A 23,569-nucleotide genomic window follows, 5' to 3' on the forward strand; every position below is an offset into this window, starting at 1 on the left:
AGTAACATTTTGGCAGCATTCGTAAATGTATGATTAATGCAAAAAGTATTTGTTTCGAATTGCATATTACCTTGTTTACTCATTTACGTAAGAAAATATTGAAACCTCCCTAAGGCGAACACCTCTCTATAGCGGACAATTTTTTATTCCCCACGGCTGTCCGCTTTAGAGAGGTTTCACTGTATCTGTTTACAGACACACACCACCATTAGTGTATATATATACAAATAAATAAATTTATATATATATATATAAATGAAAGTGACTATGTTTGTGACTTCATAACTCTTGTACTACCCGACCGATCTCGATTAAATTTTCAATATAGATGAAGTTCGGGCCTAGGATGGGTTTTATTATTTCACTTTGACGGTGCAACTTAGGGTTGGCAGAAGGGGGAGATACATAAAATTGATCGATACTGACCCATATTAGTGCCGAATCCATAATTTTCGGAGTCACTGAGATGAACAGTGATACTTTCGATGGCTTTTAAATCCAAGTTCAGCCCACAATAGTACATTTTATTTATATAGATTACTTATTGTATTGTTGTCTGATTTTTCATTATATTTTCTTTGTTTCTATCGATTTGAGAGCGCTTCATTAATAGTAAAAACTGACTTCCTAACGGAAATATTACTATTTTTTTCTTATTTTAACCCAGTGAAGGGCGTAATTGACACTAGTGTAATAATAATAAGAATGTGTTTATTTTACGGAAACTGAAATGTGTAATTATGTCTTAATTTTTAATGGTTAACAATGACAATGAAAAGTTTATTGGAGTTCTATACAGTATATTCAATGGAAATTCAGTGTGTAACTCTCAAGAACTTGTGACAATAATTGTACTATGAAGCCTGTAGTTCCGAATTAACGTTGTCCGAAAGTACGTTGGATATATAAAAACACTGATAATACGGATATCTACTGTCATTTAAAATAAAATTAAATATTATTTAAAATACATCAGTTCCATTTTTAAACCTCTTTTCTTATATTAATGACTTCAATATTATTAAATACAATGACAATTACACATTTACACTTACTTTTTGAGCATTAACTATCATAGGTAGAACTCACTTTTACTGAAAAATGGTTGGGTACCTATTCTGGTACATGCTTGGAGATCTCCGCGTTATCAGTACCTTATGGACTTTTGCAATAACAGCAGCTACTTTGTGAGGCAAATTTTCCAAAAGTTGTGAATGTCTGCAAGTACACTCTGTTCCTCTTTTCCTTGCACAGTATATCAGCTAGTTATGCAAGGATATTGGACTGTCGGCCTGACCTGATTCGTCATTCTGAGTTGTGCCTATAGGTTCAATAGATTTCGCATTAAGGTCAATCAAGAATATAGACCGCCAGAATTAGCAGAAGAACGTAAAACTTTATGCGCGACTTTGATTCTGGCAAACTCTCAGAATATGTTAAAGTAAATCAAGAAAAGAACTTCAGTGTTGCCAATTCAATTCTTTTTGGTAATTGGATCAGGCTTATCCAACGAACGTTCTGAGTGGCAGTACTTATTGAGATAGGAAAAGAAGAATATAATAATGGCAATAATGATAAACTGCATATATGACACAGATAGTTACACGCAGACTATTCAGTCAGCCCTTCTTTGAAGAAAAAATAATTTACATTTTCCAAAGAAAACAATGTTGTTAAATGTTTAATTTAACAGATATTAACATTAAATTCTCCATAGAAAAACATACTGAGACGTTATAGAATTCAACTTGTCATGTCAGCTAATACGATAAATTTGAAGGACCAGTGAAGAATCAAGACAATTAGTAAATTCAAGCACTTTATGGCTTAACAATTACTATTATCGGCTACAATATGAGTGTCTCTGGTTCGATTCTCGATGGGAGCACATTTGGTTTGGATCTCATGTCAAACTAAGTTCAAGTTTCGTATACCCTATATAGTTTATGCTGAAAAGGGGCATTATATACAAATAGAAGACGTGGGTGAACGGTTACACCAGTTGTTTCTAATGCAAAATAACTTCATAGTTGTATCTGGAATTATGTTGTTAAATTAATGGACCAATTATAACAAGAACAGATACAAAGGGAGCCAGATCTAAAGATTAAAGATGTCATCTTGACGTTTGTTTGGTGAGATTGAGCCGAACTCTGGAAAAATCTAATTCAGGATGACTATCCCCAGCATTCGAACCCGGTTTCTTATTGCGAGTCGATAGTTACAGATTTCTCGTCCACTTTTCTTAACGAATAGTTCAAACAATGATTCTTGTTTTGGTTTTATCCATTGCATACTACTCATTTTAATGATAAGGATAATAATCCAGTACAGTGTGTTTTTATGTGATGTCTGTTCGATGCAGGTGTACCTGCAGTGAAATGTTTACTTCATTTTTCACATTATATGGTAATGTGTAAACTGCTACTTTATTTTTAAAACATATCAATTTATCTGAAAGCTTATCAACATTTTATCTTTTATTATGACTATTTTATGGAATAGAGTGTTTTCACTTACTTACATTTTTAGTTTATTGACACCACGTTATATTATACCACTACCGTATTTCATGATCAGCACGATACGTTCTAAAATCAGCCGTTTTCTTGGAAGGTGCTACATCCACCAATACAAACGATTGATTTACATTGTTTTACTGTCCTGATTCAAAGCTCTAAACGCTACCTAAGACGCTGCTCTCTATTTAATAATATGTTTATGTGAGTTTTGTAGAAATTTGTAGTCTTTGGTGTTCATTGTTCCGACAGAAACTGATGCATCCAACTTAAATACTGAGATTGGGTCTCGACCATGTCTATAGTGGGTTTTTTTTTTTTTTTTTTTTTTTTTTTTTTTTTTTTTTTTTTTTTTTTTAATGTATTATTGTGCGTTCTCTAGGAGAAACTTTCCATGAATTCCAGTACGTGTAGCATTCCCACAACATCCCTCTAACTTACCCTTCCACAAGATAAACCCCAAAGTTAATTTGTTTCTGTTTTGATCTATGCAGATATTTTCGTGCTGAACGAGTCATAACTGCCAAACCTAAAAGTTTAAGAATGAAATGAATATTGTTGCAATCATATTTTGTAGTCGAGTTCCTTTGTTGTTTCCATTTAGTACGGTGTTTACATGTTCGAACCAGTATATACAACAGTGTCATTATGAATTTTATATATGTAAAAGAAGTAGTGGTATAAGAAAAAAGTACTATTAGATATCCTAGAATAATGCAAAACCTCGGTTAATCAAGGTTCGGACAAGTGGTGTCCTATAGTATTTATATATGTATGTATGTCGGTACGTATGTGTATATGTATGTATGTATGTATGTATATATGTATGTATGTATGTATGTATGTACATATGCATGTATGTATATATGTATGTATGTATATATGTATATATGTGTGTATGTCGGTACGTATGTGTATATGTATGTATGTATGTATGTATGTAATAGTAGTAGTAGTAGTTGTTGTTGTTGTTTCTTTCTTTCTGCTTCTTCTTTTCTTTCTTTCGTTCTTCTCTACCTTCGTACCCCTGTATATTTTTAAACTCAGTGGTATGTTTCTCGATATTATATCGCACAATTGAAGTTTTCTCATTTGAAATAATTGTATAAGTATTAACCTGTTACTCAAATAGCTTTGAAGTGTTTCTATTCCATAATTGGAATTAAAAATTATTTACAGAGAGGTTATGAAAATACAGAAGTACTACAAGTCTAAAATTAAACAACAGATTCAAGACAATGATCCAAATAGAATTCCTGGAGCTGTTGATGATCCTGATCCTAAGAAACTTGCTGCTCCTATAAGATTGTGTGCTTCAGCGATGACGTTAATAAAAGAATTCAAAGTAAGTATTAAAACAGCGGTATCTATATCTATATATATCTATATCTATCTATCTATGATTCATACCTTTGATAGCTAATTTTCTGAAAATATGTGTGATCAAATAAATGTACAATATTTCTATCCTGTTTGATAATGTGCTATCCTCAGGTACGATATTTAATGTTGAGTAAAACACATCTTTTGGAGTCTGAACCTTAAATGTTATTCGATATATGATAGTTGGTCTTGATATCTCGCAGTGGGGCGTTTGTAATCGGAGTAATTACCGTATATCTGTATTTAGGAAGAAAATTAAATCAATATCGCTCATCTTTCGTTGCAACTTGGAGCTATTATATATTAAGATAATGTTTTAGAATTTCAGATAACAAGTAACTTTTTCATTTTTAAAAACGTACATCTTTGTTCACAAATATAACATGAAATATTTCACTCCAAACTTGAAATTAGTAACTAAAACTATTCATTTTTAAGTCCAATTAAAAAATAAAATAAAATTTTGAAAAAAAAAAAATAAGAAAAGAAAGAAAGGAAGAAAATGTTACCTGAGATTTATCCGAAACAGTTTTTTATAATTTTTTAAAAGTTTTGTTTTGTATTGTTAATTTTGACAGCAGTGCAATCCTTCTATAATAAAACTGAGACCCCTTGACTTTTTTATTTTTATATACGCTTTTTTTTAACAAAATTTCTTATTTTTTATTGGCATTTAGTAGAGCAGTAATCTCTCTTCGGAACTTTTTATTTCAAAATATTTTCGAAGTTAGTCAAATGAAAATATTGCAAAAACTATAAGACTTTTTTAAATTTGTAATTACACTACTGTAGAACAAAACTGTGTATATATACAAGGGTAACCAAAGACACTCTTTGATTTCATTGTATCATTGGGTGCAAATACGAAAGTACTCGTGGAACGGAACACGTTACATAGTTCAGAAGACTTATGGGATTTTTTCTATATTTGGTTATTCACTTTATATTTAAAAACTAATGTCTTTCAAGCATTTTCCTTCTGAACATTTACAAGATCTTGCTGTTTCCATTGCATTTTAAATTTCTTGTAACAACACTTCTATTGTCAAATTGAGAATTCGAGCCAAATTTAGTATTAAAGTTCATTCAGTGTGTCCGGCATGTTAATGTAGACCCTGTTCTTAAGGAGCCCAGCACAGAGAAATCGGTTGCAGGAAGTTCTGGAGAACCTCAGTACCACGTTACATCACCAAATCGGGAGATCAAGTGATGTGGAAACAGTCGTCGTAACAATACCATGGCTTCAAGAAACGTGTATGACGTGGCACTATCTTTCTGAAACCAGAGCGTCTTATCATGTGGCAGTTGAAATGCCAAAATGTGTGTCATCGTTCTGTATCGTTCTATCTTTCTTTATTGGCACAAACTGTGTTTTCATCGTGATATTCGGAAAAGTAGGGCCCATACACACCTCATCAGTTTGAAAGTATGGAGAAATTGTTTTTGAAGATTTTGAGGATCCTGAGTGCTCCAAAATGTCACGTTTTTTTTTTTTTTTTTTTTTTTTTTAATTGGCAAAACCAGTAATCTAAGATGGACTTCTTAAGACAGCATTAAAGTTTGGGGAAATGTTGATCAATGATTTTCGAGTGTATGGTCATATTACATTTATCTTGATCTTTTGGATGCAAAATCTATACAATTTGAATTTTGAATAGGAAAAATTGCAGATCAATTGTCCAAGTTCGTCATATTAACGTTTTTGAAATCTGTAATTGCGATGATCTTCGTCATGTTAACGTTTATGGATTGTCACTGATTCTCTTACTTTCTGTACAGTATCAGCAATTTTATTATTATTTAAATTTATATAAATGCGAACAAGGTACATACACAAGATACACACAAAATAACAACATCAAAGTGTGTAAAGTTTCCATGCAATAGCAATATTTTCAGCAAACATATGTAAATCATAATGTGAGATTGCCTCTAAAATATGTTAATCATAATAGCCAGTGTATGCACCACCTCATAATCCATTAAAGTCAGTCGTATAACATTTCTAATTAGAACGATTACTTCCTATATATATATATTAGGAAGCATGTTCTACAGTTATGAACCAAGTTACAATTAAAAATCTTATACTTTATTTTTCTTTCGTTTTGTTGCCTGTTCCTTTCTTCTCCAATAAGTAACTTTTCGCATTCTTTGTTAATGACTAGTCTTGTATATCCATTCAGTACTGTAGGTTCTATTTCCCTAAGCTTTAGTTTCCATTTCCAATCTTACGTCATCCTTATGTTGTATCGGTCTATCGTCCATCTCTTTCTTTATTTCACCAATGTATACCATATTGCAGTCCTTGAAATTAAGTGTGTAAATAACATCTTCCATCTTCTTATCCATTTGTTTTGTTCATGAGCTCCCTCGTAACCATATGTTAACGTACACACCTTTGGCGCCGGAGACGCGGGTTCTATTCCCGACGGGTGCTCTATGGAACGAATCCCACATTAAGCTGTAGGTCCGCGTCTCATATACCATCGATGGTACTAGCTCAGTGCGGAAGACCCCAAGTTTGATTTTCGGCGGTAGCTCATGTGCTTTGGATCCCACGTTAACTTGTAGATCTACGTCTCAAATAGCCCCATTGCCACTAGCTCGGCGCTGAAAACTCTCGTTCGATTCCGGTGGGATATTTCTGAGCTCTTTATGCGATAAGCACAGAAAGATCTCATGAGCGTCCAGAAGATGTCCACTCAACGCATATTGGAATGTCCGTGAGACACTCATTTTTGCTAGTGGATATCCTCTGCAAATCCATATGTATGCTTATGTAGAAAATGTAACTTTTATTGAGATTCCTGTGTGACATTTTAAGGTTCTTTGTAAGTCATTTCATGACGAGATTTCAACCACGTGCACATTGAACATCGCGTGTAAACCCAGGTCCTCTTATGTCCTGGAAGTGAAACTGCGAGTAGGATTACTGTGGGATAGTCACAAGTCTTTGTGCGATAATCATAGAGACATCTCCTGGATGTCTAAGGGGCTCCAACAAATATAGGGATTGTTTCTGAGGCATCGAGGTGATACCTACCCACATCAAAATCTTTTAACCAACGGCGCACTAGCCATCCCTCTGACAATCAAATTTAAGATCCTCCAATTAAATTTACATTAACTACTCATCGTGTTGCTTTCAGTTTAAGGTTCTCCTACCAAAACATTAAATCCATCATCGAAGGACAACGGATATATGATATAAATAATAAAAATAATCATATTATCAATATAGCAATTACTTACATTTTCCAATATATACTTCGAAATCTTAAAATTCCTAATACGATTCAAACACACAACTATTTTTTAAAATTCTTTTTTCAATAGCTTTCAGTAGTCTTTTACCTCAGTATGAATACATACGTCACTAAACCACATACTTTACTGTACACCATCGCTAACATCATGTGACGTAATCACACATTATACGAAGACGTAATCACATATTGCGTACGCGCCTTTGGCGTGGGAGACCTGGGTCCGATTTCCGGCGGGAGCTCATGTAGTTCGGATTCCACGTTAATCCCATCTCATATAGCCTCGCTGCTGAAAGGAACGTTAAACTCCAAATCAACTCATCAACAAATAATCACATATTATACGAAGAAGCGGAAGCTCACGATTTTTTCGTTATGGTGGACTTTGCCCTTTTTATATTTCAATCATCTACACATCTACATATTTTAGAGTTTTTTTTTTTTCCCTTCTAATAAAGGTACTGCTGTGGTATTGAGACGTTACACTAAACATTTATGTGTGTATACCTTATTCACATTATATCAACATGTTCTCATGGTCAGATAGTGGTTTCTTATTCTTCTGGGCCTATCGCTTAGTTGTGACTAACCCTGACCCTGTTTTCTTGGAGCGCTTCACCAGGACGCGATCCAGGGAGGAGATAGAGCATGTTTTGTATTCAAAACACGTCGACATTGCCTTTAAGTTGCAATTGTGAACCTATTGGTGTGAAGTAAATCTCAACAATAGCCACTTTCCGGCACTGGTCTTGACATCTCCAACTTACAAAAAACAAAATGACACTTAATATCCAGAATACTATTATTTCAAAGTGGATCGTTCAGGAGGAGGACTCTTAAAACATTATTTTCTACACATAAAGTGAATAATCTTACATAGACCAGATTCCCAAGTCTGCTGAACTATGCAATATGTTCCATTTATATTTTTTGTTTTCTATTTCACATACAATGTTACGACGAAACTAAAAGTTTTTTTTTTTTTTTACTAAGCAATGGAGAAATAAACAGCGGATTGTTGTGTTGCAGTTTCAACATTGTGTTCGTTAGTTTTAACTAGTACTGTCAGAATTGAACCATTTTAGTTGCCTATACATGTTAGTAGAACATAGAAATTACTACAGTTAGTAGTCTACAAGGCGAATCCAAAGTGCAATTTGAACAACAGGTGTAGGCCTGTAAAGTCCTATATGTTATATATAAAAATTTGACTTCTGTGACAAATAAAAGTTATTCGGCTAGATTTGAATTAATTTTCTTATTTTATAACAGTGTAAAGGTTAATCAACTATATGTTAAGTTCTTGAATAATATATCTGTTATCTTTCATATACATGAATGTGAGATTTTAGTGTTAGTTTCCCTTATTAAGTAGCCTCTTGGTAAATGTTGTGTTGTTAATAGTTGTCATTAAGCAAATCTCAGAATGAAATCAAGTCCAAATAGAAATCTGGTGTCTTATTTTGAATTTTTAAATATTTACTGGTATGTTTTCATTCATAATGTTCTTATATTCTTTATTATTCAACTTTCAGACGCACATGCCATTAATATTTATCCTGTGTAATCCTGCTCTCGAAACAAGACATTGGGAAGATATGTCGGAAATAGCAGGGTGGGATATAACACCAGATACGGGATCTAATCTGATGAAAGTTACACAAATGGGATTCGAACCATATTTTGAGCTGTAAGTATTTCGAATATTAGTCAAATAATTTGAAATAGGTATGATTCTGTGTATTGCAAAATCCTGGTTGAAGAACTGTACGACCTTTTGTCTACTACTTGTTCTGATATTTTATAGGCACAAGATACTAATGTTTAACTTGTAAATGACAACTGAATAGAACTAGAAGTATTCAGCAACAATTATATTTCTCGCTGATTTTTCTTAAGTTGTAATATTTCATCGATACAGACCCTGAAGAATCTGGCAGTAAGTCCAGTGAAAATATCTTCGGTTAAATATTACAAAAAAGTTTAGTGGTTGAAAATGTACCAATAAGGAATAAAAGTATCACGGCAACTAATAGTTACGGGGTTATCCAATTGTCCGATTTCTCGCTCGCTCTCTCTCTCTGGAAGAGAAAATCATCTAGTCTTAGAGCAACAGAGGAAAGACGTTCTTGTTTGTTTACAAGTGAGGAAAATGGTGTCTTTACTGTGCATCAGAAAGTTGAGTGCTATTTTTCGTTTGCTGCATTCGAGTCCTGTGTAACAATATAGAGAAAATTTAGGCAACAATACGGACAGGAACCACCAGACCACCATTACATAGTTTTGTGGTATAAACAGTTACTGGAAACTGGTTCTATGGAGAAAGAAAGGCAGTGCCAAGAAATTAATTAGTGAGGAAAATGTGGAGGCTGTTTGGGAAGCTTCTCAGCGAAGGCTGCGCAAAGTAGTGAGTACAAAACTTCAAATCCCACGCTCGAGTGTATACGATATCGTACATAAAACGTTACTGCGCAGAGCCTACAAGTTAGACCTTGTTCACAAAATTCAGCCTTGATAGACCTTGTAGTTATGATTGTGATGTTGAAATGATATCGTGCATTGATGAAGACAAGGAATTCCTTACACGAGTAGCATTTTCAGATGAAGCGACCTTTCGTATCTCAGGTAAAGTGCACAGCTATAACTGTAGGGTGTGGGGTGAGGAAACTCACCACGCGGTTGTGAAACATGAACGCGACAACCTTAAATTAAATCTGGGTGTGCATTACAATATTTGGTAATGAGGCTTTTTTGAAGAGATTACAGTTAGAGGAGCAACGTACCTGGAAATGCTGAAGAACTACTGTACACAGTGTACCACATGGGTACATGTTTTAATTAATTAATGACGGTGTTCCACTACATTGTGTCGATTAAGTCAGAGACTTCCTGGATAATCATTTCCAAAATAATTGGATTGGAAGAGATGATAATACCCATTGACTTTCTGCGTGGAGGTACGTAAAGACTATTGTGTACCAAACACTAGTGCGGGAGTTAGATGATCTACGGCAAAGAATTAACGCGTGTTAATTCGTGACACCTCAGATGTTACGCAGTATGTAGAAGATGTACCGCAGTATGAACGCAGTATGTACGCAGTATGAAGTTGGAGTACCGCTTTGATGTTTGTCAAGCAGAGGAAAGGGCGCACGTGGTGAACTATTGAAATGAGTGCAATGTTTCTTTGTCCTGGTAATAAAGCATGACTTTTTCTTTCAGGAAAACAAATTCGGACGATACTGTCACTTTCAGGTGCCGAGATATTTTCATTCTTTATCGGTATATTTTCAACTGGAAACACTGTACACACACTGAACAATGGCAAAGTTGACTATAAAACGTGAGCTGGCAAAAAGAAAGGATTTTTTTTTTCAGTGAGTGTTATGAAAAAAATATTCCTATACCTAGGTACACTGACAAAAATGGAAGTCAAATAATATGAGATAGCAGCTAGGCTACATTTGTAATGAACATCTGACACATGTGGAAGGGCTGCACAAAGTTGCTTTCCCCAAGACAAGTAAGATAAGAAAAGAAATACGCGAGCTTTATATATATAACTGGAACTGGCACTACCTTTTCTCTTAGTGTGGCTGGTAACCATATTTTGATAGTGTTTTAGGAATTGTTTACTGAGTGAAGTTGTGCCGAGTAGTACAGCTGTTGAGATGAATCGCAAATTAACAATGAAACAACGTGTCTTCGTGCTACAAGCGTGGTGGAGGCACAACAAAAACAAACATCGTGAAAGCAGACTTCTGGAGAAGCCGTGAGAAACTTGAACCAACGCTTCGAGGCTACAGGTTATATGTATGATTTGCCGCGAAGGGGACTACCACGAAGTATAGGAAATGAAGGAAACACTGAACTTGTTGCTCAGAATTGTGTATCTAGCCTAGAAAAGTCTACCAGGAGGCGCATACGTGATCTTGGAATGACATGTACTTCATTCAGGAACATGCTCAAGAATTTGAAGATGAAACCTTACCGGCCAAAGCTTCTACACGCGTTGCGCGAATGTGATCCTGATCGGTATGGTGAGTTGTGTATGTGGATTCTCATTAGGAACGAAGCTGACAGGGACTTCGAGAAACGAATTTTGTGAACAGATGAGGCGTTACCTTATTCAAGATGAACGGTCACTTAAAATACGCAATCGTGTTCATTGGAGTGATACCAATCCACATGAAATTTTACAGTAGAGTTAAATGTCTCTGGTGTCACTGTTTGGGATAGTATTTGAGGTTGTGGTGCCATAGGATCATTCTTTTTTGAAAGAACTGTTACCAGTGACATATGTTGCATACCTTCAGATGTTGCACAAACTTTGTCATTTCAGGACATGACAATAACCCTCGTTACAGAAAATTCAATTTACGTGACAACACGATGGAGCACCGCCTCATTCTCACGTTGTAGGGAATTTCTTGGATCAATATTTCAATGAATGGATTGGTCGTTATGGTACGAGAGATTGGACACTCTGATCATATGGCCTCACATCATGTGACTTCTCCATGTGAAGTATTGTCAAAGACGAGATGTCTTCTGGGCAACCGCAGGATTTGGATCGTTTGAAACAGCTAATTGAACAATCACTCGAGAGATTGGATGTCAATTCTCGGTTGTGTCATGATATTTGCAAATCAGTGCCAAAGAGTTGTAGCTTGTACACTGAACATGGTAGAAGACAGTTTGAACAGTATATGTAAGATTGTCAATTCACCTAGCGTCTTTTATTTTGTTTCTTCACATATTGGGGAAAGGGACTTGTGTTTGAACTGCACACGATCTAATACCTGAAAAACAGCGAGAAATGTTGAACTCTTGTTGATAAAGTTTGAAATAAAGAGCTCAAGAACTGGAAGATCGCTGGTATGTAATATCCTCTAGGGCTTGTTTATGAATACAACTTCAATATTGTGCGTAATATAGGAAAGAAACCTCAATAAAAGCACAAGATAATCCCAGCTTTCATATTGTGTTAATGTATATAGCAAATTGTAAAGGAATGCACATTTGTTGCATAATGAAACGCTATATTATACATTGCCAAAGATACAACTATTCGGGTACGTTTTAATGAGGTGATCGTAGATGTTTCTATTAGAAGTATTATGCAAAGGGAACAGCCAAAGGTACAGTTTCTCTGTTAATTTCTATAGCAGCTTTTAAACTGAAACATTGTTGTTTCCTTAAGTGGTATCAGTAATCACATCTAGTCCATTTACATCAAAATCATAAATATTTTTCTTTCTGTTATATTATAGAATGATCCACCTTGTCCCCTCTACTAATTAAATCATACTCTTATCTAATTCATGGAACCATTTGAACACCACACACAAAGTAATATACTCAGTTACATTCAGTTTATGAAAATCTCAATCAATATTTCGTTGCTAAATCGTTTCGCGCACATTTTCTAACAGCTAATTTATACAAACTTATATATATATATATATATATATATATATATATATATATATATATATATATATATATATATGTATATATATATATATATATATATATATTTCACATGTGTCAGATGTTCATTACAAATGTAGCTTAGTTGCTGTCTCAGAATTATTTCACTCCCACTTTCGTCAGAACGTCTCTTTAAAGGATACTTTCATTTTTTTTTTCTTCGAAGAAACCCCTACAAACATTTTATTGAATTATTGATGGCAATTTATTCAGGTGTCAACTGGACAGTATAATATAATTTTTCAAGACAGTTACACAATAGAAACTTCGTCGAATTTAATTTTGAACACCGAACAGTGGCAGAGTTGGCAAAGAAGCGTAAACTGCAAAGAAGAAAGGAATTTATGAATATGACAGTGAATGTATTGAAAAATATTATTATACCTAAGTACAGTAATTTTCCAAAATTCTAAAAAGATATTTGAATAGAGCGAGAATCGTGATTCAAAGAATAGTATTTGAAACTACCATCATTGGGATTTAAACACATAGATACATGCACATAACTGTTAAGTAATCTTCTTTGATTCAATTTTCAATTTCAGATTTGAAGCGATAAGTGTAGGGGCAACCAAAGAGCGTATATTGGAAAACTTATTGAAAAGCATGAAAAGTGACTGGGAAGGCGTCTCTTTTGCCACAAAGTCATTTAAGTAAGTAATTTAAGTTAGTTTGATTATAATTTTTTAAAAAAAGTATTATTGAAATTTGAAAATTCAGAACTGGTACTAGTTTCTTGTTGGTTGTTTGGTCAGATTGGAGTTTAGCATCTTTTTCACCACTGTGGCTATAAGAGACGTGGACTTACAGTTTAAGGTGGAACCCAAATTACCATAATGCATTCAAATTCTTCAAGACACTCTCACCGGGAATCGAATCAGGGACCCCCGCACCAGGAAGGCGCGCATTAGCCACTAGACCAGTTAAGAGGGAAATTGATAAATTGTTGACATATTATTTTCAACATCTTTGTGTTGTTGCAATTGAGTAACTGGCTTACTTTTATGCTTCTCAAAATCTTGATTTTTTTCCTCCAACTTTCGACCCTTGTTTTGTATGAGATTAAACTTCAGTGTTTCTTTTTCTACCTAAGTACTTTCAATATTTCCGGACACAACTCTAAGTTGGTTCAGCTCTCATGAATTGATCACTTTTAAGGGGCCCATAAGAAAGAAGTCTCTTTTACGTTTGCATTTCCTCTGTCATGTTGTCTGTAATGCCTTGTATCGCGAGTACGAAAAGGGTATCATATTCTGAAACAGCACCCTTAATTTACCAGTCCGTTTCCAGGAATCAGTTTGCGAGGCTTCGACTCTGCGGTCAAGGATATGAAGAGCTATCAAAAAGCGGACTTACTATTCATCCACTTGACTGTTTTCAATGTTGTGATCTGTATGTCAGTGTCGTCAACAGGATTTTTTTTTTAATTTGTACTATTTCTTTGTATGTCCGTTAATTACGGCCGTTATGATAAATATAACATCAGTATCTCGAGAACTAAGATATATATATATATATTGACAAACAATCCTTAGATTTTGAATCAGCACTCTCGATTTACTCACTGGTTTCCAGTTTCACGATCCGTCTGCGAATGGCTTCGCCACGTACCAGAAACACCGCTGTTATACAAACTTTACTGTCCATAATGGTATTTATAAAGGCCTATATGTTGAAACCAAAGTATTACCGACAAAGAGTTTTCAGCATATTCTATTTACCCGTCAGTTTTCAATATTATGACCTGTGTGCGGTGGTGTCGCCATGAATATTTTGTAACACACTTTTTGACTTGTTAGTCATTGTGTATGTATCTATTAGTCAAGATTGAATATAGCTAGTATGAACAGTATTCAGATTCAAATCATGACCCACAACTTTTCTCCTCGTTTTCTACAAGTCCTGACCTCTTTATGTTGTGTTACCAGAAAATAGAAAAAAAACTTCTTTTGAATTCGGCTTTAACACCGTGTATCTTGAAAACAAAGAGAGCTATTGATACACGGTTTTCCGCTTAGCTATTAGCACACACAATTCATCCGTTCATTTTCAACGTTTCAGACTAAAATGTCTATCGAAAAGGAAATTCAGATTAAAATCAGAACCTCAATCTACACAGCTATTTTCACTTTATGACTTGTCTGTGAGTGACATCGCCAAGAATCAGTATTGGAGGATTTGTTTCTTGAGAACAAAAGAGCAATTGAAAAATGGAATTTAGATTCAATTCAACACCCTCAATTTATCTGGTCGGCAAAAACTGAGACGTTAAACTGAAAAAAAAAAAATCATTTCATTTTATTCGATCGGTTTTAATATCATAAAACTGTGTGTCAGCAGCGTAGACAGGAATCTGTTTTGGAGTGCCTCGAGGCGGTTCTAGGTTCAGTGATTGACAAATAGCGTCTTTACAGTGAGAGTTCTCCTATCTGAGTGATGACACGTAAACGTCTCTTCTGCTTGTGATTTTCGAACAGTGCCGCATAAATTTATTTGTAAACTTTTTCTTTCTTTTGTTAAAAAAAGTTCGCAAGTAAGAAAGAAAAAAAAATCTGTGGCTCCACCGAAAATTAAAACAGCAACCGTGCCCTAAACTCTTGGCTACTAGAAAGTATACCATGCTAGTTTCTGCACAATAAAATATATATTTTACCAATACTTCGAACAAAATTATCTTTTTTAGGCATGTCAAGTGTTAGAAGCGTGTTTTTACTTCGCAATCTAATAATATATTTTATGTTTCAGTTATTGCATTCGTTACTTTAATTGAGTGTTGCACCTATTGTGTTCGAAGTAAGTAAATTAATAGGCTTTGCGAAAATTCAAAGAGAGATTTAAAATAAATGAATAAAATTTAAAGTAATGTAATATATATATATATATATATATATATATATATATATATATATATATATGTTTCTTGCTTAAATATTGTCCTATGTTAGTCTTAAATTATAATCCTCAAACGTTTTAAAGATTTATAGAAGATTTTATATTAATATTCTTATTAATGTTAATTTATTGTTATGTTGTTATTATTAATGTTAGTTCTCACGTTTCATGACTGGTGTGACCTCTTGACCAAGGCTTTTCCAGATTTTCCACCAGCCACATACAGCAAATTTGAAAACTATACCTTTAGTAAACACCAGTTACGCTACGTCTTAAAAGAAAGAGATAAAAAGAATTCAAGACAAACAAACATAGACCCAAGATGCTGAAATATTTAGTGACAAATTAATGTTATATATATATATATATATATTTCTGTTAATATGTCAACTCGTTTTCTTGAATCACTTTAGGGATTACGGCGTTCAAATTCTGACTTCCCTGGATGATATACAAGCTATGTTGGATGACCATTTGTTGAAGTGTACTCAGATGAGAGGTTCGCCTTTTGTCAAACCATTTCAAGGTATGTTTCATATTTAACAAATGAAATTCTAAATGAAAACATACATAATCAGTATAAGCAGTGATTGAGAACTACAGATGTAAGTAACATTGAAAGTGGATTTTCTCTGTTTCCAGAATGATGAGCCGATTTCAGCTCAATTTTCTGTATATTAGAAGGAAAGTTATTTAATTTAAAACAATAGAATTGTGCTTATTTAGAAGTTATTATGAAGAGAAATATTATACTAGGGAATTAAGAATAAATAAAAAAAAAATCTATCGTCTGTGTTTTGTAACGTCCTGTAACATTTATGATTCGTCAATACTTTAATACAAAGAATATAAATAAAATAAATTGGCATTAGTATACGTATATTTGTACATCTAAATTTTCAATATCATAAGATACTTAGTAACTTATTATATAATCTTGTTCACAAAGAATGAACATTAGAAAATGTATTTAGTTATGTTTTGTCTAGTTACAAATATGCTTTGTTGTCTCGTATTTGTTGTAGAATTAAATCAGTGACTGTTTTTTAAATATTATAATTTTATGAATAATCTCTGTTCATATGAATAGAGATTATGAATAAAATCTTATGAATATGTATACATATATATATATATATATATATATATATATATATATATATATATATATATATATATATATATATATATATATCTTCGCTGGGTTAAATTAAGAAAAAAATAGTAATATGTTTCGTTAGTCAGTAACTTTTTACTCTTACTAAGCGCTCCTTGATATTGTCATTTTCGATGATTTTTATATATCCTCTCTCGTCTCTATGTTGCGAGCCACGGCATCGGAAGTGTCATTGTTCATCTCAGCGACCCCGAAAAGTATGAATTCGACACTGATATTGGTCATTTTGAATATATATATCCCCCTTCCCAAGTTGCGGGGCTGAATTTGGATTTAAATGGCATCAGAAGTGTCACTATTCATCTTAGCGACCTCAAAAACTTTAGATTCGACACTAATATCGGTCATTTTCAATCATTTGTAAATTTCTTTTCCCTCCTTTAAGTTACATCGTCAAAGTGATATGACAAAAAACATCTCATGTTCGAACTTCATCTAGGTTGAAAATTTGATCGAGATCGGTCAGGCGGTTCAAGAGTGAAGTCACATAGACAGTCACTCATTTTTATTTTTTTTACATATATCTCCCCCTCCCCTACATTACACCGTCAAAGTTAAATGATAAAAATTATCCCAAGCCCAAACGTCATCTATGTTGAAAATTTTATCGGGGTCGGTTGGGTGGTTCAAGAGTTTATTAAGTTTTATATACCTGTCCCCTCCCCTAAGATGTACCGTCAAAGTGATATGATAAAAACCACCCCAGGTCCGAACTTTATCCATATTGAAAATTTATTCAATTGATTAAGATCGGTCCTGTGGTTAAAGCGTGATGAAGTCACAAAGATGGTCACTTTTATTATTATTCTTTTTACATATATCTCCCCTCTTACCCTCCCCTAGGTACCACCGTAAAAGTGAAATAACGAAAACATCCCAGGCACGAACCTTATCTATGTTGAAAGTTTGATCAAGATAGGTCTGGTGGCTCAAGAGTTATTAAGTTTCATTTATTTTTATAGATTTCTTCCCTCCCCTCCCCCTCGGTCGGGTGGTTTAAGCGTGATGAAGTCACAAAATCATTTTTATTTATTTATTTTTTTACATGTATCTCCTCCCTCCCCTTCCCCTTCGTTGCACAGTAAAAGTGAAATGAAGAAAACATCCCAGACCCAAACTTTATCTATGTTGAAAGATTGATCGAGATCGGTCGGGTGGTTCAAGAGTTATTAAGTTTTATTTATTTTTATAAATTTCTCCCCTGCCCTCCCCTCCTCTCCCCTAAGCTCTACAGTTAAAGTGATATGATAAAAACCACCTCAAATCTGAACCTCATCTATGTTGAAAATTTGGTTAAGATTGGTCGGGTGGTTTAAACCACATGCACTTACAAAGACAGCCACTTATATTTTTACTTGTCTTACATATATCTCCCCCTCTCCTTCGTTGCACTGTAAAAGTGAAATGAAGGAAACATTCCAGGCTCGAACCTTATCTATGTTAAAAGTTTGATTGAGATCGGTCAGGTGGTTCAAGAGTTATTAAGTTTTATTGATCTTCATATATTTCCCTTCCTCCCCCCCCCCCTTCCCTAAGATCTACAATCAAAATGAAATGGCAAAAACTTCCCAGGTTTTAACTGCATTTATGTTGAAAATTTGATCGAGATCATATCGGGTGGTTCAAAAGTAATTAATTCACGAACATAGTCACTTTTATTTTTATATTTATTGATTTCTGTATATCTTCCCCTCCACCCCCTCCCCTACGTTGCTCCGTCAAAGTGAAATGATGAAAATCATCCCAGTCCCAAACGTCATCTACACGGAAAATTTGATCAAGATCGGCTGGGTGGTTCAAGAGTTGTTTTATTTATTTTTTTGTATGTCCCCCTCCTACCCCTACCATAAGTTGTACCGTCAAAGTAAATAGCTAAAACTATCCCAGGCCAGAACCGCATTTACGTTGAAAATTTGATCGAGATCGGTCGGGCGGTTCAAGAGATTGAGAGTCACGAAGACACACAAATATATATGTGTGTGTATATATAGGGTGTTTCAAAACAACACCGACAACGTTTGAGAGGTGATTCCTAGCACCAAAATAAGACGAAAAGCTTAGATATCCATAGCTCCAAAACTATGGGACCTATCGTAGTCGGGTCAAGACTTTACTTAAGAACTAGTATGTGCCCTATCCAAATATCCACGTTTCAGAATCCTGTAGTACTTCGGCAAGAATTTTTATAGAGGTGGTGAGTACTTGAAATTATATGCCCATAGCCAAACTTCCTCTATAAAAATTGTTGCGTGAATACCTTAGGATTCTGCATCATAGATTTTTGGATAGGGCACGTATTAGTCCCTAAGTTAAGTCTTGGCCCGACTACGGTAGGTACCATAGTTTTGGAGCTATGGACCTTTAAAGTTCTTTTTTTTTTTTTTTTTTTTCATGTTTTCGGCAGTCTATAACTCCGAAAGGAAGCATTTGTGCACCCAGGTTGGTCTATATTTTTTGACTTATCTAGGTGTCACGAATCACCTCCCAAACGTTGACGGTGTTGTTTTGAAACACTCTGTATATATATATATATTATGAATAATAAGAAAAAAAAGAAACAAGAAATAACAAAATCATATATACTGTGATATCCTATCGTAGATATTTTACTCTTTATATAATAAACTTCCTAAGGTTCTAATATTTGAAAATTGTGCAAAATAGTGCAATGCAAAAAATATAAGCGATAAACTGAAATCGATAACTCTCTGCTTCTTTATTGAATTGCATTTGGAAACGGATATATTGAATATAAGGTTACCACAGTAAGTAATAAATATTAGGAAAGATATGATCTCTTTGTTCTAAGAGAATACTACGTTGGGATGGCTGGGGCCGCGGTAGCTCAGTGGTAGACTGCTCACCTTTGGTGCATAGGGTCTTTGGTTCGAACCAAGCTTCCACCAAGTGAACTTTGTGATAGACAAACATGTGCGTGGGTTTTCTTGGGGTTCTCCCGTTTCCTCCCAATTCCTTCATTTTATCAGCTATTCATCATCATCACTGTCTCGTTTAGCCTCTGTGCATACTCTTGGGACGTTAAACTAAAAACAGTCAGATGGTTATCAAAATAATGCAAACACCTGAAGAAAATGTGACTTACACGACGTGAAACCACCGTTAGCGTACAGAGCAGCTCTGATTCGTCGTAAAATGAAAATATATAAGTTACAAATCGCTTTTAGATGAATAATCTGCCATTCCCTATGCAGTGAACCACTCAGTTTCGTCAGCGGAATAGAGGAGGGTATTTGCTTGAAAGTTTGAACTACAGCATTAACCACTGATTTTTAATAGTGTGTTTCATTCTGCGTATTGGGGGAAGGGGGCCATGGGAGGTGTTGAAGTCGTATAGATCTTCCCGATAATCATGAAATCACTCTCCAACAGCTTTAGCACTGTGAAATGGCCCATTGTCATCATTCAAATGTATGTGATTGGCTGGAAACAACATCTGGACCATAGGATGTACATTGTCATCTAACATGTTCATATAATTATTAATAGTAATGCGTTCTGTGAGCGTAATCAAAGAACCCACAAAATACCAGGATATTCCTGCTCACAGCACTACCTGGTATATGAAGAGTATTAACAAATATCATCACTCAAGACAGTGTAGGATGTTTCCCCAATATTGCGCTACCACATTATATATTATTGTGCTCGTGGCTCCTGATCAGTTACTGCATTTATTACATTCTAACTTCCAAACGAGTAATGCCACCGTTCCACAGATTTCATTTTTAGCTTTTCTGGAATATTTTAGCCCAGATTAATAAACCCATCTTTCTCTTTATAATTTTATGCTGAATTTGAAATGGCGGATTTCAAGATGGCACTGGGAATACATAACTCATCCTGTTTTATCTCCCTTTAGTGCTTTTCGGTACTGCACTCGTATGACTACTCTATCAATAAATCGTTTCACGATTTCTACATAATAGTCTTGCTCTCAGCCTACCATGTTCCAACCGCTCTCCACCCACTTCATATAATATTCTGCCACTACAACTTCGTTCATATTCCTTTCTTCATGTATTCTACCAAGTGCATTATTTTCCATTTCGCAACTCTTATTACTTCATCCAGAGCTTGTATGTAGACATGTGTTCAGGCAATATTCGTGAGCGTATTGGAAGAACGATTATGACAGTTGAGGTAATACACATTTTCTAATCAACTATATTACATAACTGGAACTTATTTTATAATTTTGTTGCATTTATTCAAGCATACTGTTTGTCAGTAAAACAAAGCTTTAAATAATAATAATAATAATAATAATAATAATAATAATAATAATAATAATAATAATAATAATAATAATAATAATAATAATAATAATAATAATAATAATAATTACTTCTTCTTCTTCTTTTCATAAATAAGATTCGAACGCATGCAGAAAACACCAATTTAGAAAGACAAAACCTTACTGACAGTATCATGAAAGCACTACTATGATGTCTCTCTGTCTTGGTGATCGTGCGCCTTCTACAGACTTGGACCATCTATCATTCATTGTGCCAATCCTTGCCTTTTATCTAATTTATGATTATTTCTTTTGTTCTCTCGTATAGTGGCAACGTGAAGACTGTATGTTCCTCTTCATATACCTTGCATATTGCTCTCTGTGACAAAATGCAGAGAAAATGTATTTCCCCGTATGTAGACCTGAAGGAATTTGATAAGATCTAGGTTTATTTGTTTTCGTCCTTAAACCTTGTAAGGCCATTTGTATTTTTGTGACCCAAGAGTATAACAAAAGACAGTCTACTGCTATGGAAATATGTTGATTTAAAATGCTTCTGTTTTATATATGAGAAACACAGGTTCAAAATATCGATTAATTAGCAGATTGCTTCCACAAAATAATTTCAAGAAGCTGTTTCATTAGATAGGACCTGAGATATAATTTACAAACATGGAATCCCCATCATTATAGTGTTCGGTTTTCTATCCAATCTATAAAGTTGACATTCATTGTTTATACCAGAGCTAAACATAGCTGAACATTGAAAGCTGTTCTGAAAGTTATGCCGCATTGATAAACGCATTGGCTTCTTATAATCACTTTGTAGAATAAAATATGTATTTATTTTCTTTTAGATGAGGCCAGAGATTGGGACTTACTATTGAAAAGAGTAAATGAAACCTTGGATAATTGGGTCAAAGTTCAATCGCAGTGGATGTACTTACTTCCAATATTTTCTTCTCCTGATATCGTGCGTCAGATGCCTGAGGAAGGAGGAATGTTTAAGGTAAACTTCTTTTTCTGGATAGAACTGGAAGGGAACTAAAAAAAATACAGTTTTCATACGACTATAAACAGATTTATATGTTAATTTGTATATTTTTGCAGTTTATTTTGTTTTCTAAATTTAGAATTCTCGACAGTCAATATCCGAAGTATGAATATTACATCTGATATTTAAATACTATATGAAAATGATTGCGAGGAATATATGATTATCCTTCATTGGGGATAAAAATATAAAAAATTCTTGAAGTATAGCTTGTTTTACATAAATGTTTATAACATGCACGGAAAAGGTATTAAATAGGATCACCTACCTTTCAATTCACGAACAGCTCATTGTTATACAGTCTAAAGAAAAGAGAGAGACAAAAAGAAAGGGCGTTAGAGAGAATTAACAGCCATCTAGTTATGTATTACTGCCAGCTATTATAAATATTTTGACGTAAATATAAGTAGCCTGGTCAGTGTCGCAGTACAGATTCAAGAGAGAATAAGAAAACACTAGGAAGAAGGGAACACGGCCTGCAGAAAGTTACTATAGATAAATTCTAGAAATAACAGATACAGGCATAGTAAGCTTAAAGATTGGTGAAGCTCGTAATTAAACGTGAGCCAACTTCCCTACCCGCACTATATTAGTTTCTTGTAAGATCAACGAAGCCAAGCAGTGCTTCTGGTTATAGGAGTGATGGACGACCGTTCGTACTCTCCAGATGGTGTTGGCATGTTGGCATGTCCACCCACCGTCAAGAAGGCAATTGGAAAGCTACTTGAAAGAAAGATGTAGCGAACTCCGGTCTAGAAAGCCAGCATGGATATCAAAAGGAGTTGACCACACATCTCTCCGAAGGCATGAGGGTCATAACCCGGCTGTTAGGCTTTCGTCTCTCAAGAGTTGTTTAGTTTTAGTTTTTTACTAATAAAATGTAAAATTAAGATATTGGAAATTGTGGAAACAGCAAAGTAAATAAATAAATAAATAAATAATAATAATAAACTAGACCAAGAAGCGGTATCAAAAATGTATTTAAATTATTCGTATTTTAAGTAACACTGTTCGTTGGGAAAAGTTATATCAAAAGGGTTTTTTTATCATTGTATTTCAATTGCATTGTGATAGCCTCCCGCAAAACAGAGTTAAACTCATAAAAGATAATTTATTTTTGTAATCATGACAACTATTATTGAGTTTCTTCTCTTCCAGATCGTTGATGCTACTTTCAGGAGAGAAATGCTGAACGTTGTGAGAGATCCACTTGTCCTAGAAAGAGCTGGTGCTTTGGGTGTGCTTGAGAGGTTTATCGAATGTAATATAAATCTTGAGAAAATCAATCGCGGCGTTGCAAATTACTTGGAGACCAAGAGGTTATATTTCCCAAGGTATTCATTTAAAGTCCACATGAAGTGTTATCCGTTTCAGTATTAAGTTATCTAGAACTCCGGGTGTGATTGTCTTGTTGCTGTAGATAAAAGAATTCTACTACTAGGCGTCGTGAATAATTAAATAATAAATTAGTAATTAATTAGTGTAATAACTACTAATTATCTGGATGAATGATATGCTTATTATGAT

At 34.3% G+C, this 23,569-nt stretch overlaps 1 protein-coding gene across 2 annotated transcripts in view; it reads left to right on the forward strand.

The window, feature by feature from the left end:
- Window positions 1-23,569, forward strand: part of Dhc62B (Dynein heavy chain at 62B) — a 321,508-nt gene that overhangs the window by 72,883 nt on the left and 225,056 nt on the right. For both annotated transcript variants that reach the window (XM_081762141.1, XM_081762142.1), the window contains exons 15-20: window positions 3,699-3,864; window positions 8,707-8,861; window positions 13,210-13,317; window positions 15,970-16,082; window positions 21,846-21,997; window positions 23,201-23,376. In XM_081762141.1, the coding sequence (XP_081618267.1) occupies window positions 3,699-3,864; window positions 8,707-8,861; window positions 13,210-13,317; window positions 15,970-16,082; window positions 21,846-21,997; window positions 23,201-23,376 (870 nt within the window). The remainder of the gene's footprint in view (window positions 1-3,698; window positions 3,865-8,706; window positions 8,862-13,209; window positions 13,318-15,969; window positions 16,083-21,845; window positions 21,998-23,200; window positions 23,377-23,569) is intronic.

This window comes from Thermobia domestica, chromosome 6 (assembly GCF_964235325.1).
Source record: "Thermobia domestica chromosome 6, izTheDome1.hap1.1, whole genome shotgun sequence".
Taxonomy (NCBI): domain Eukaryota; kingdom Metazoa; phylum Arthropoda; class Insecta; order Zygentoma; family Lepismatidae; genus Thermobia; species Thermobia domestica.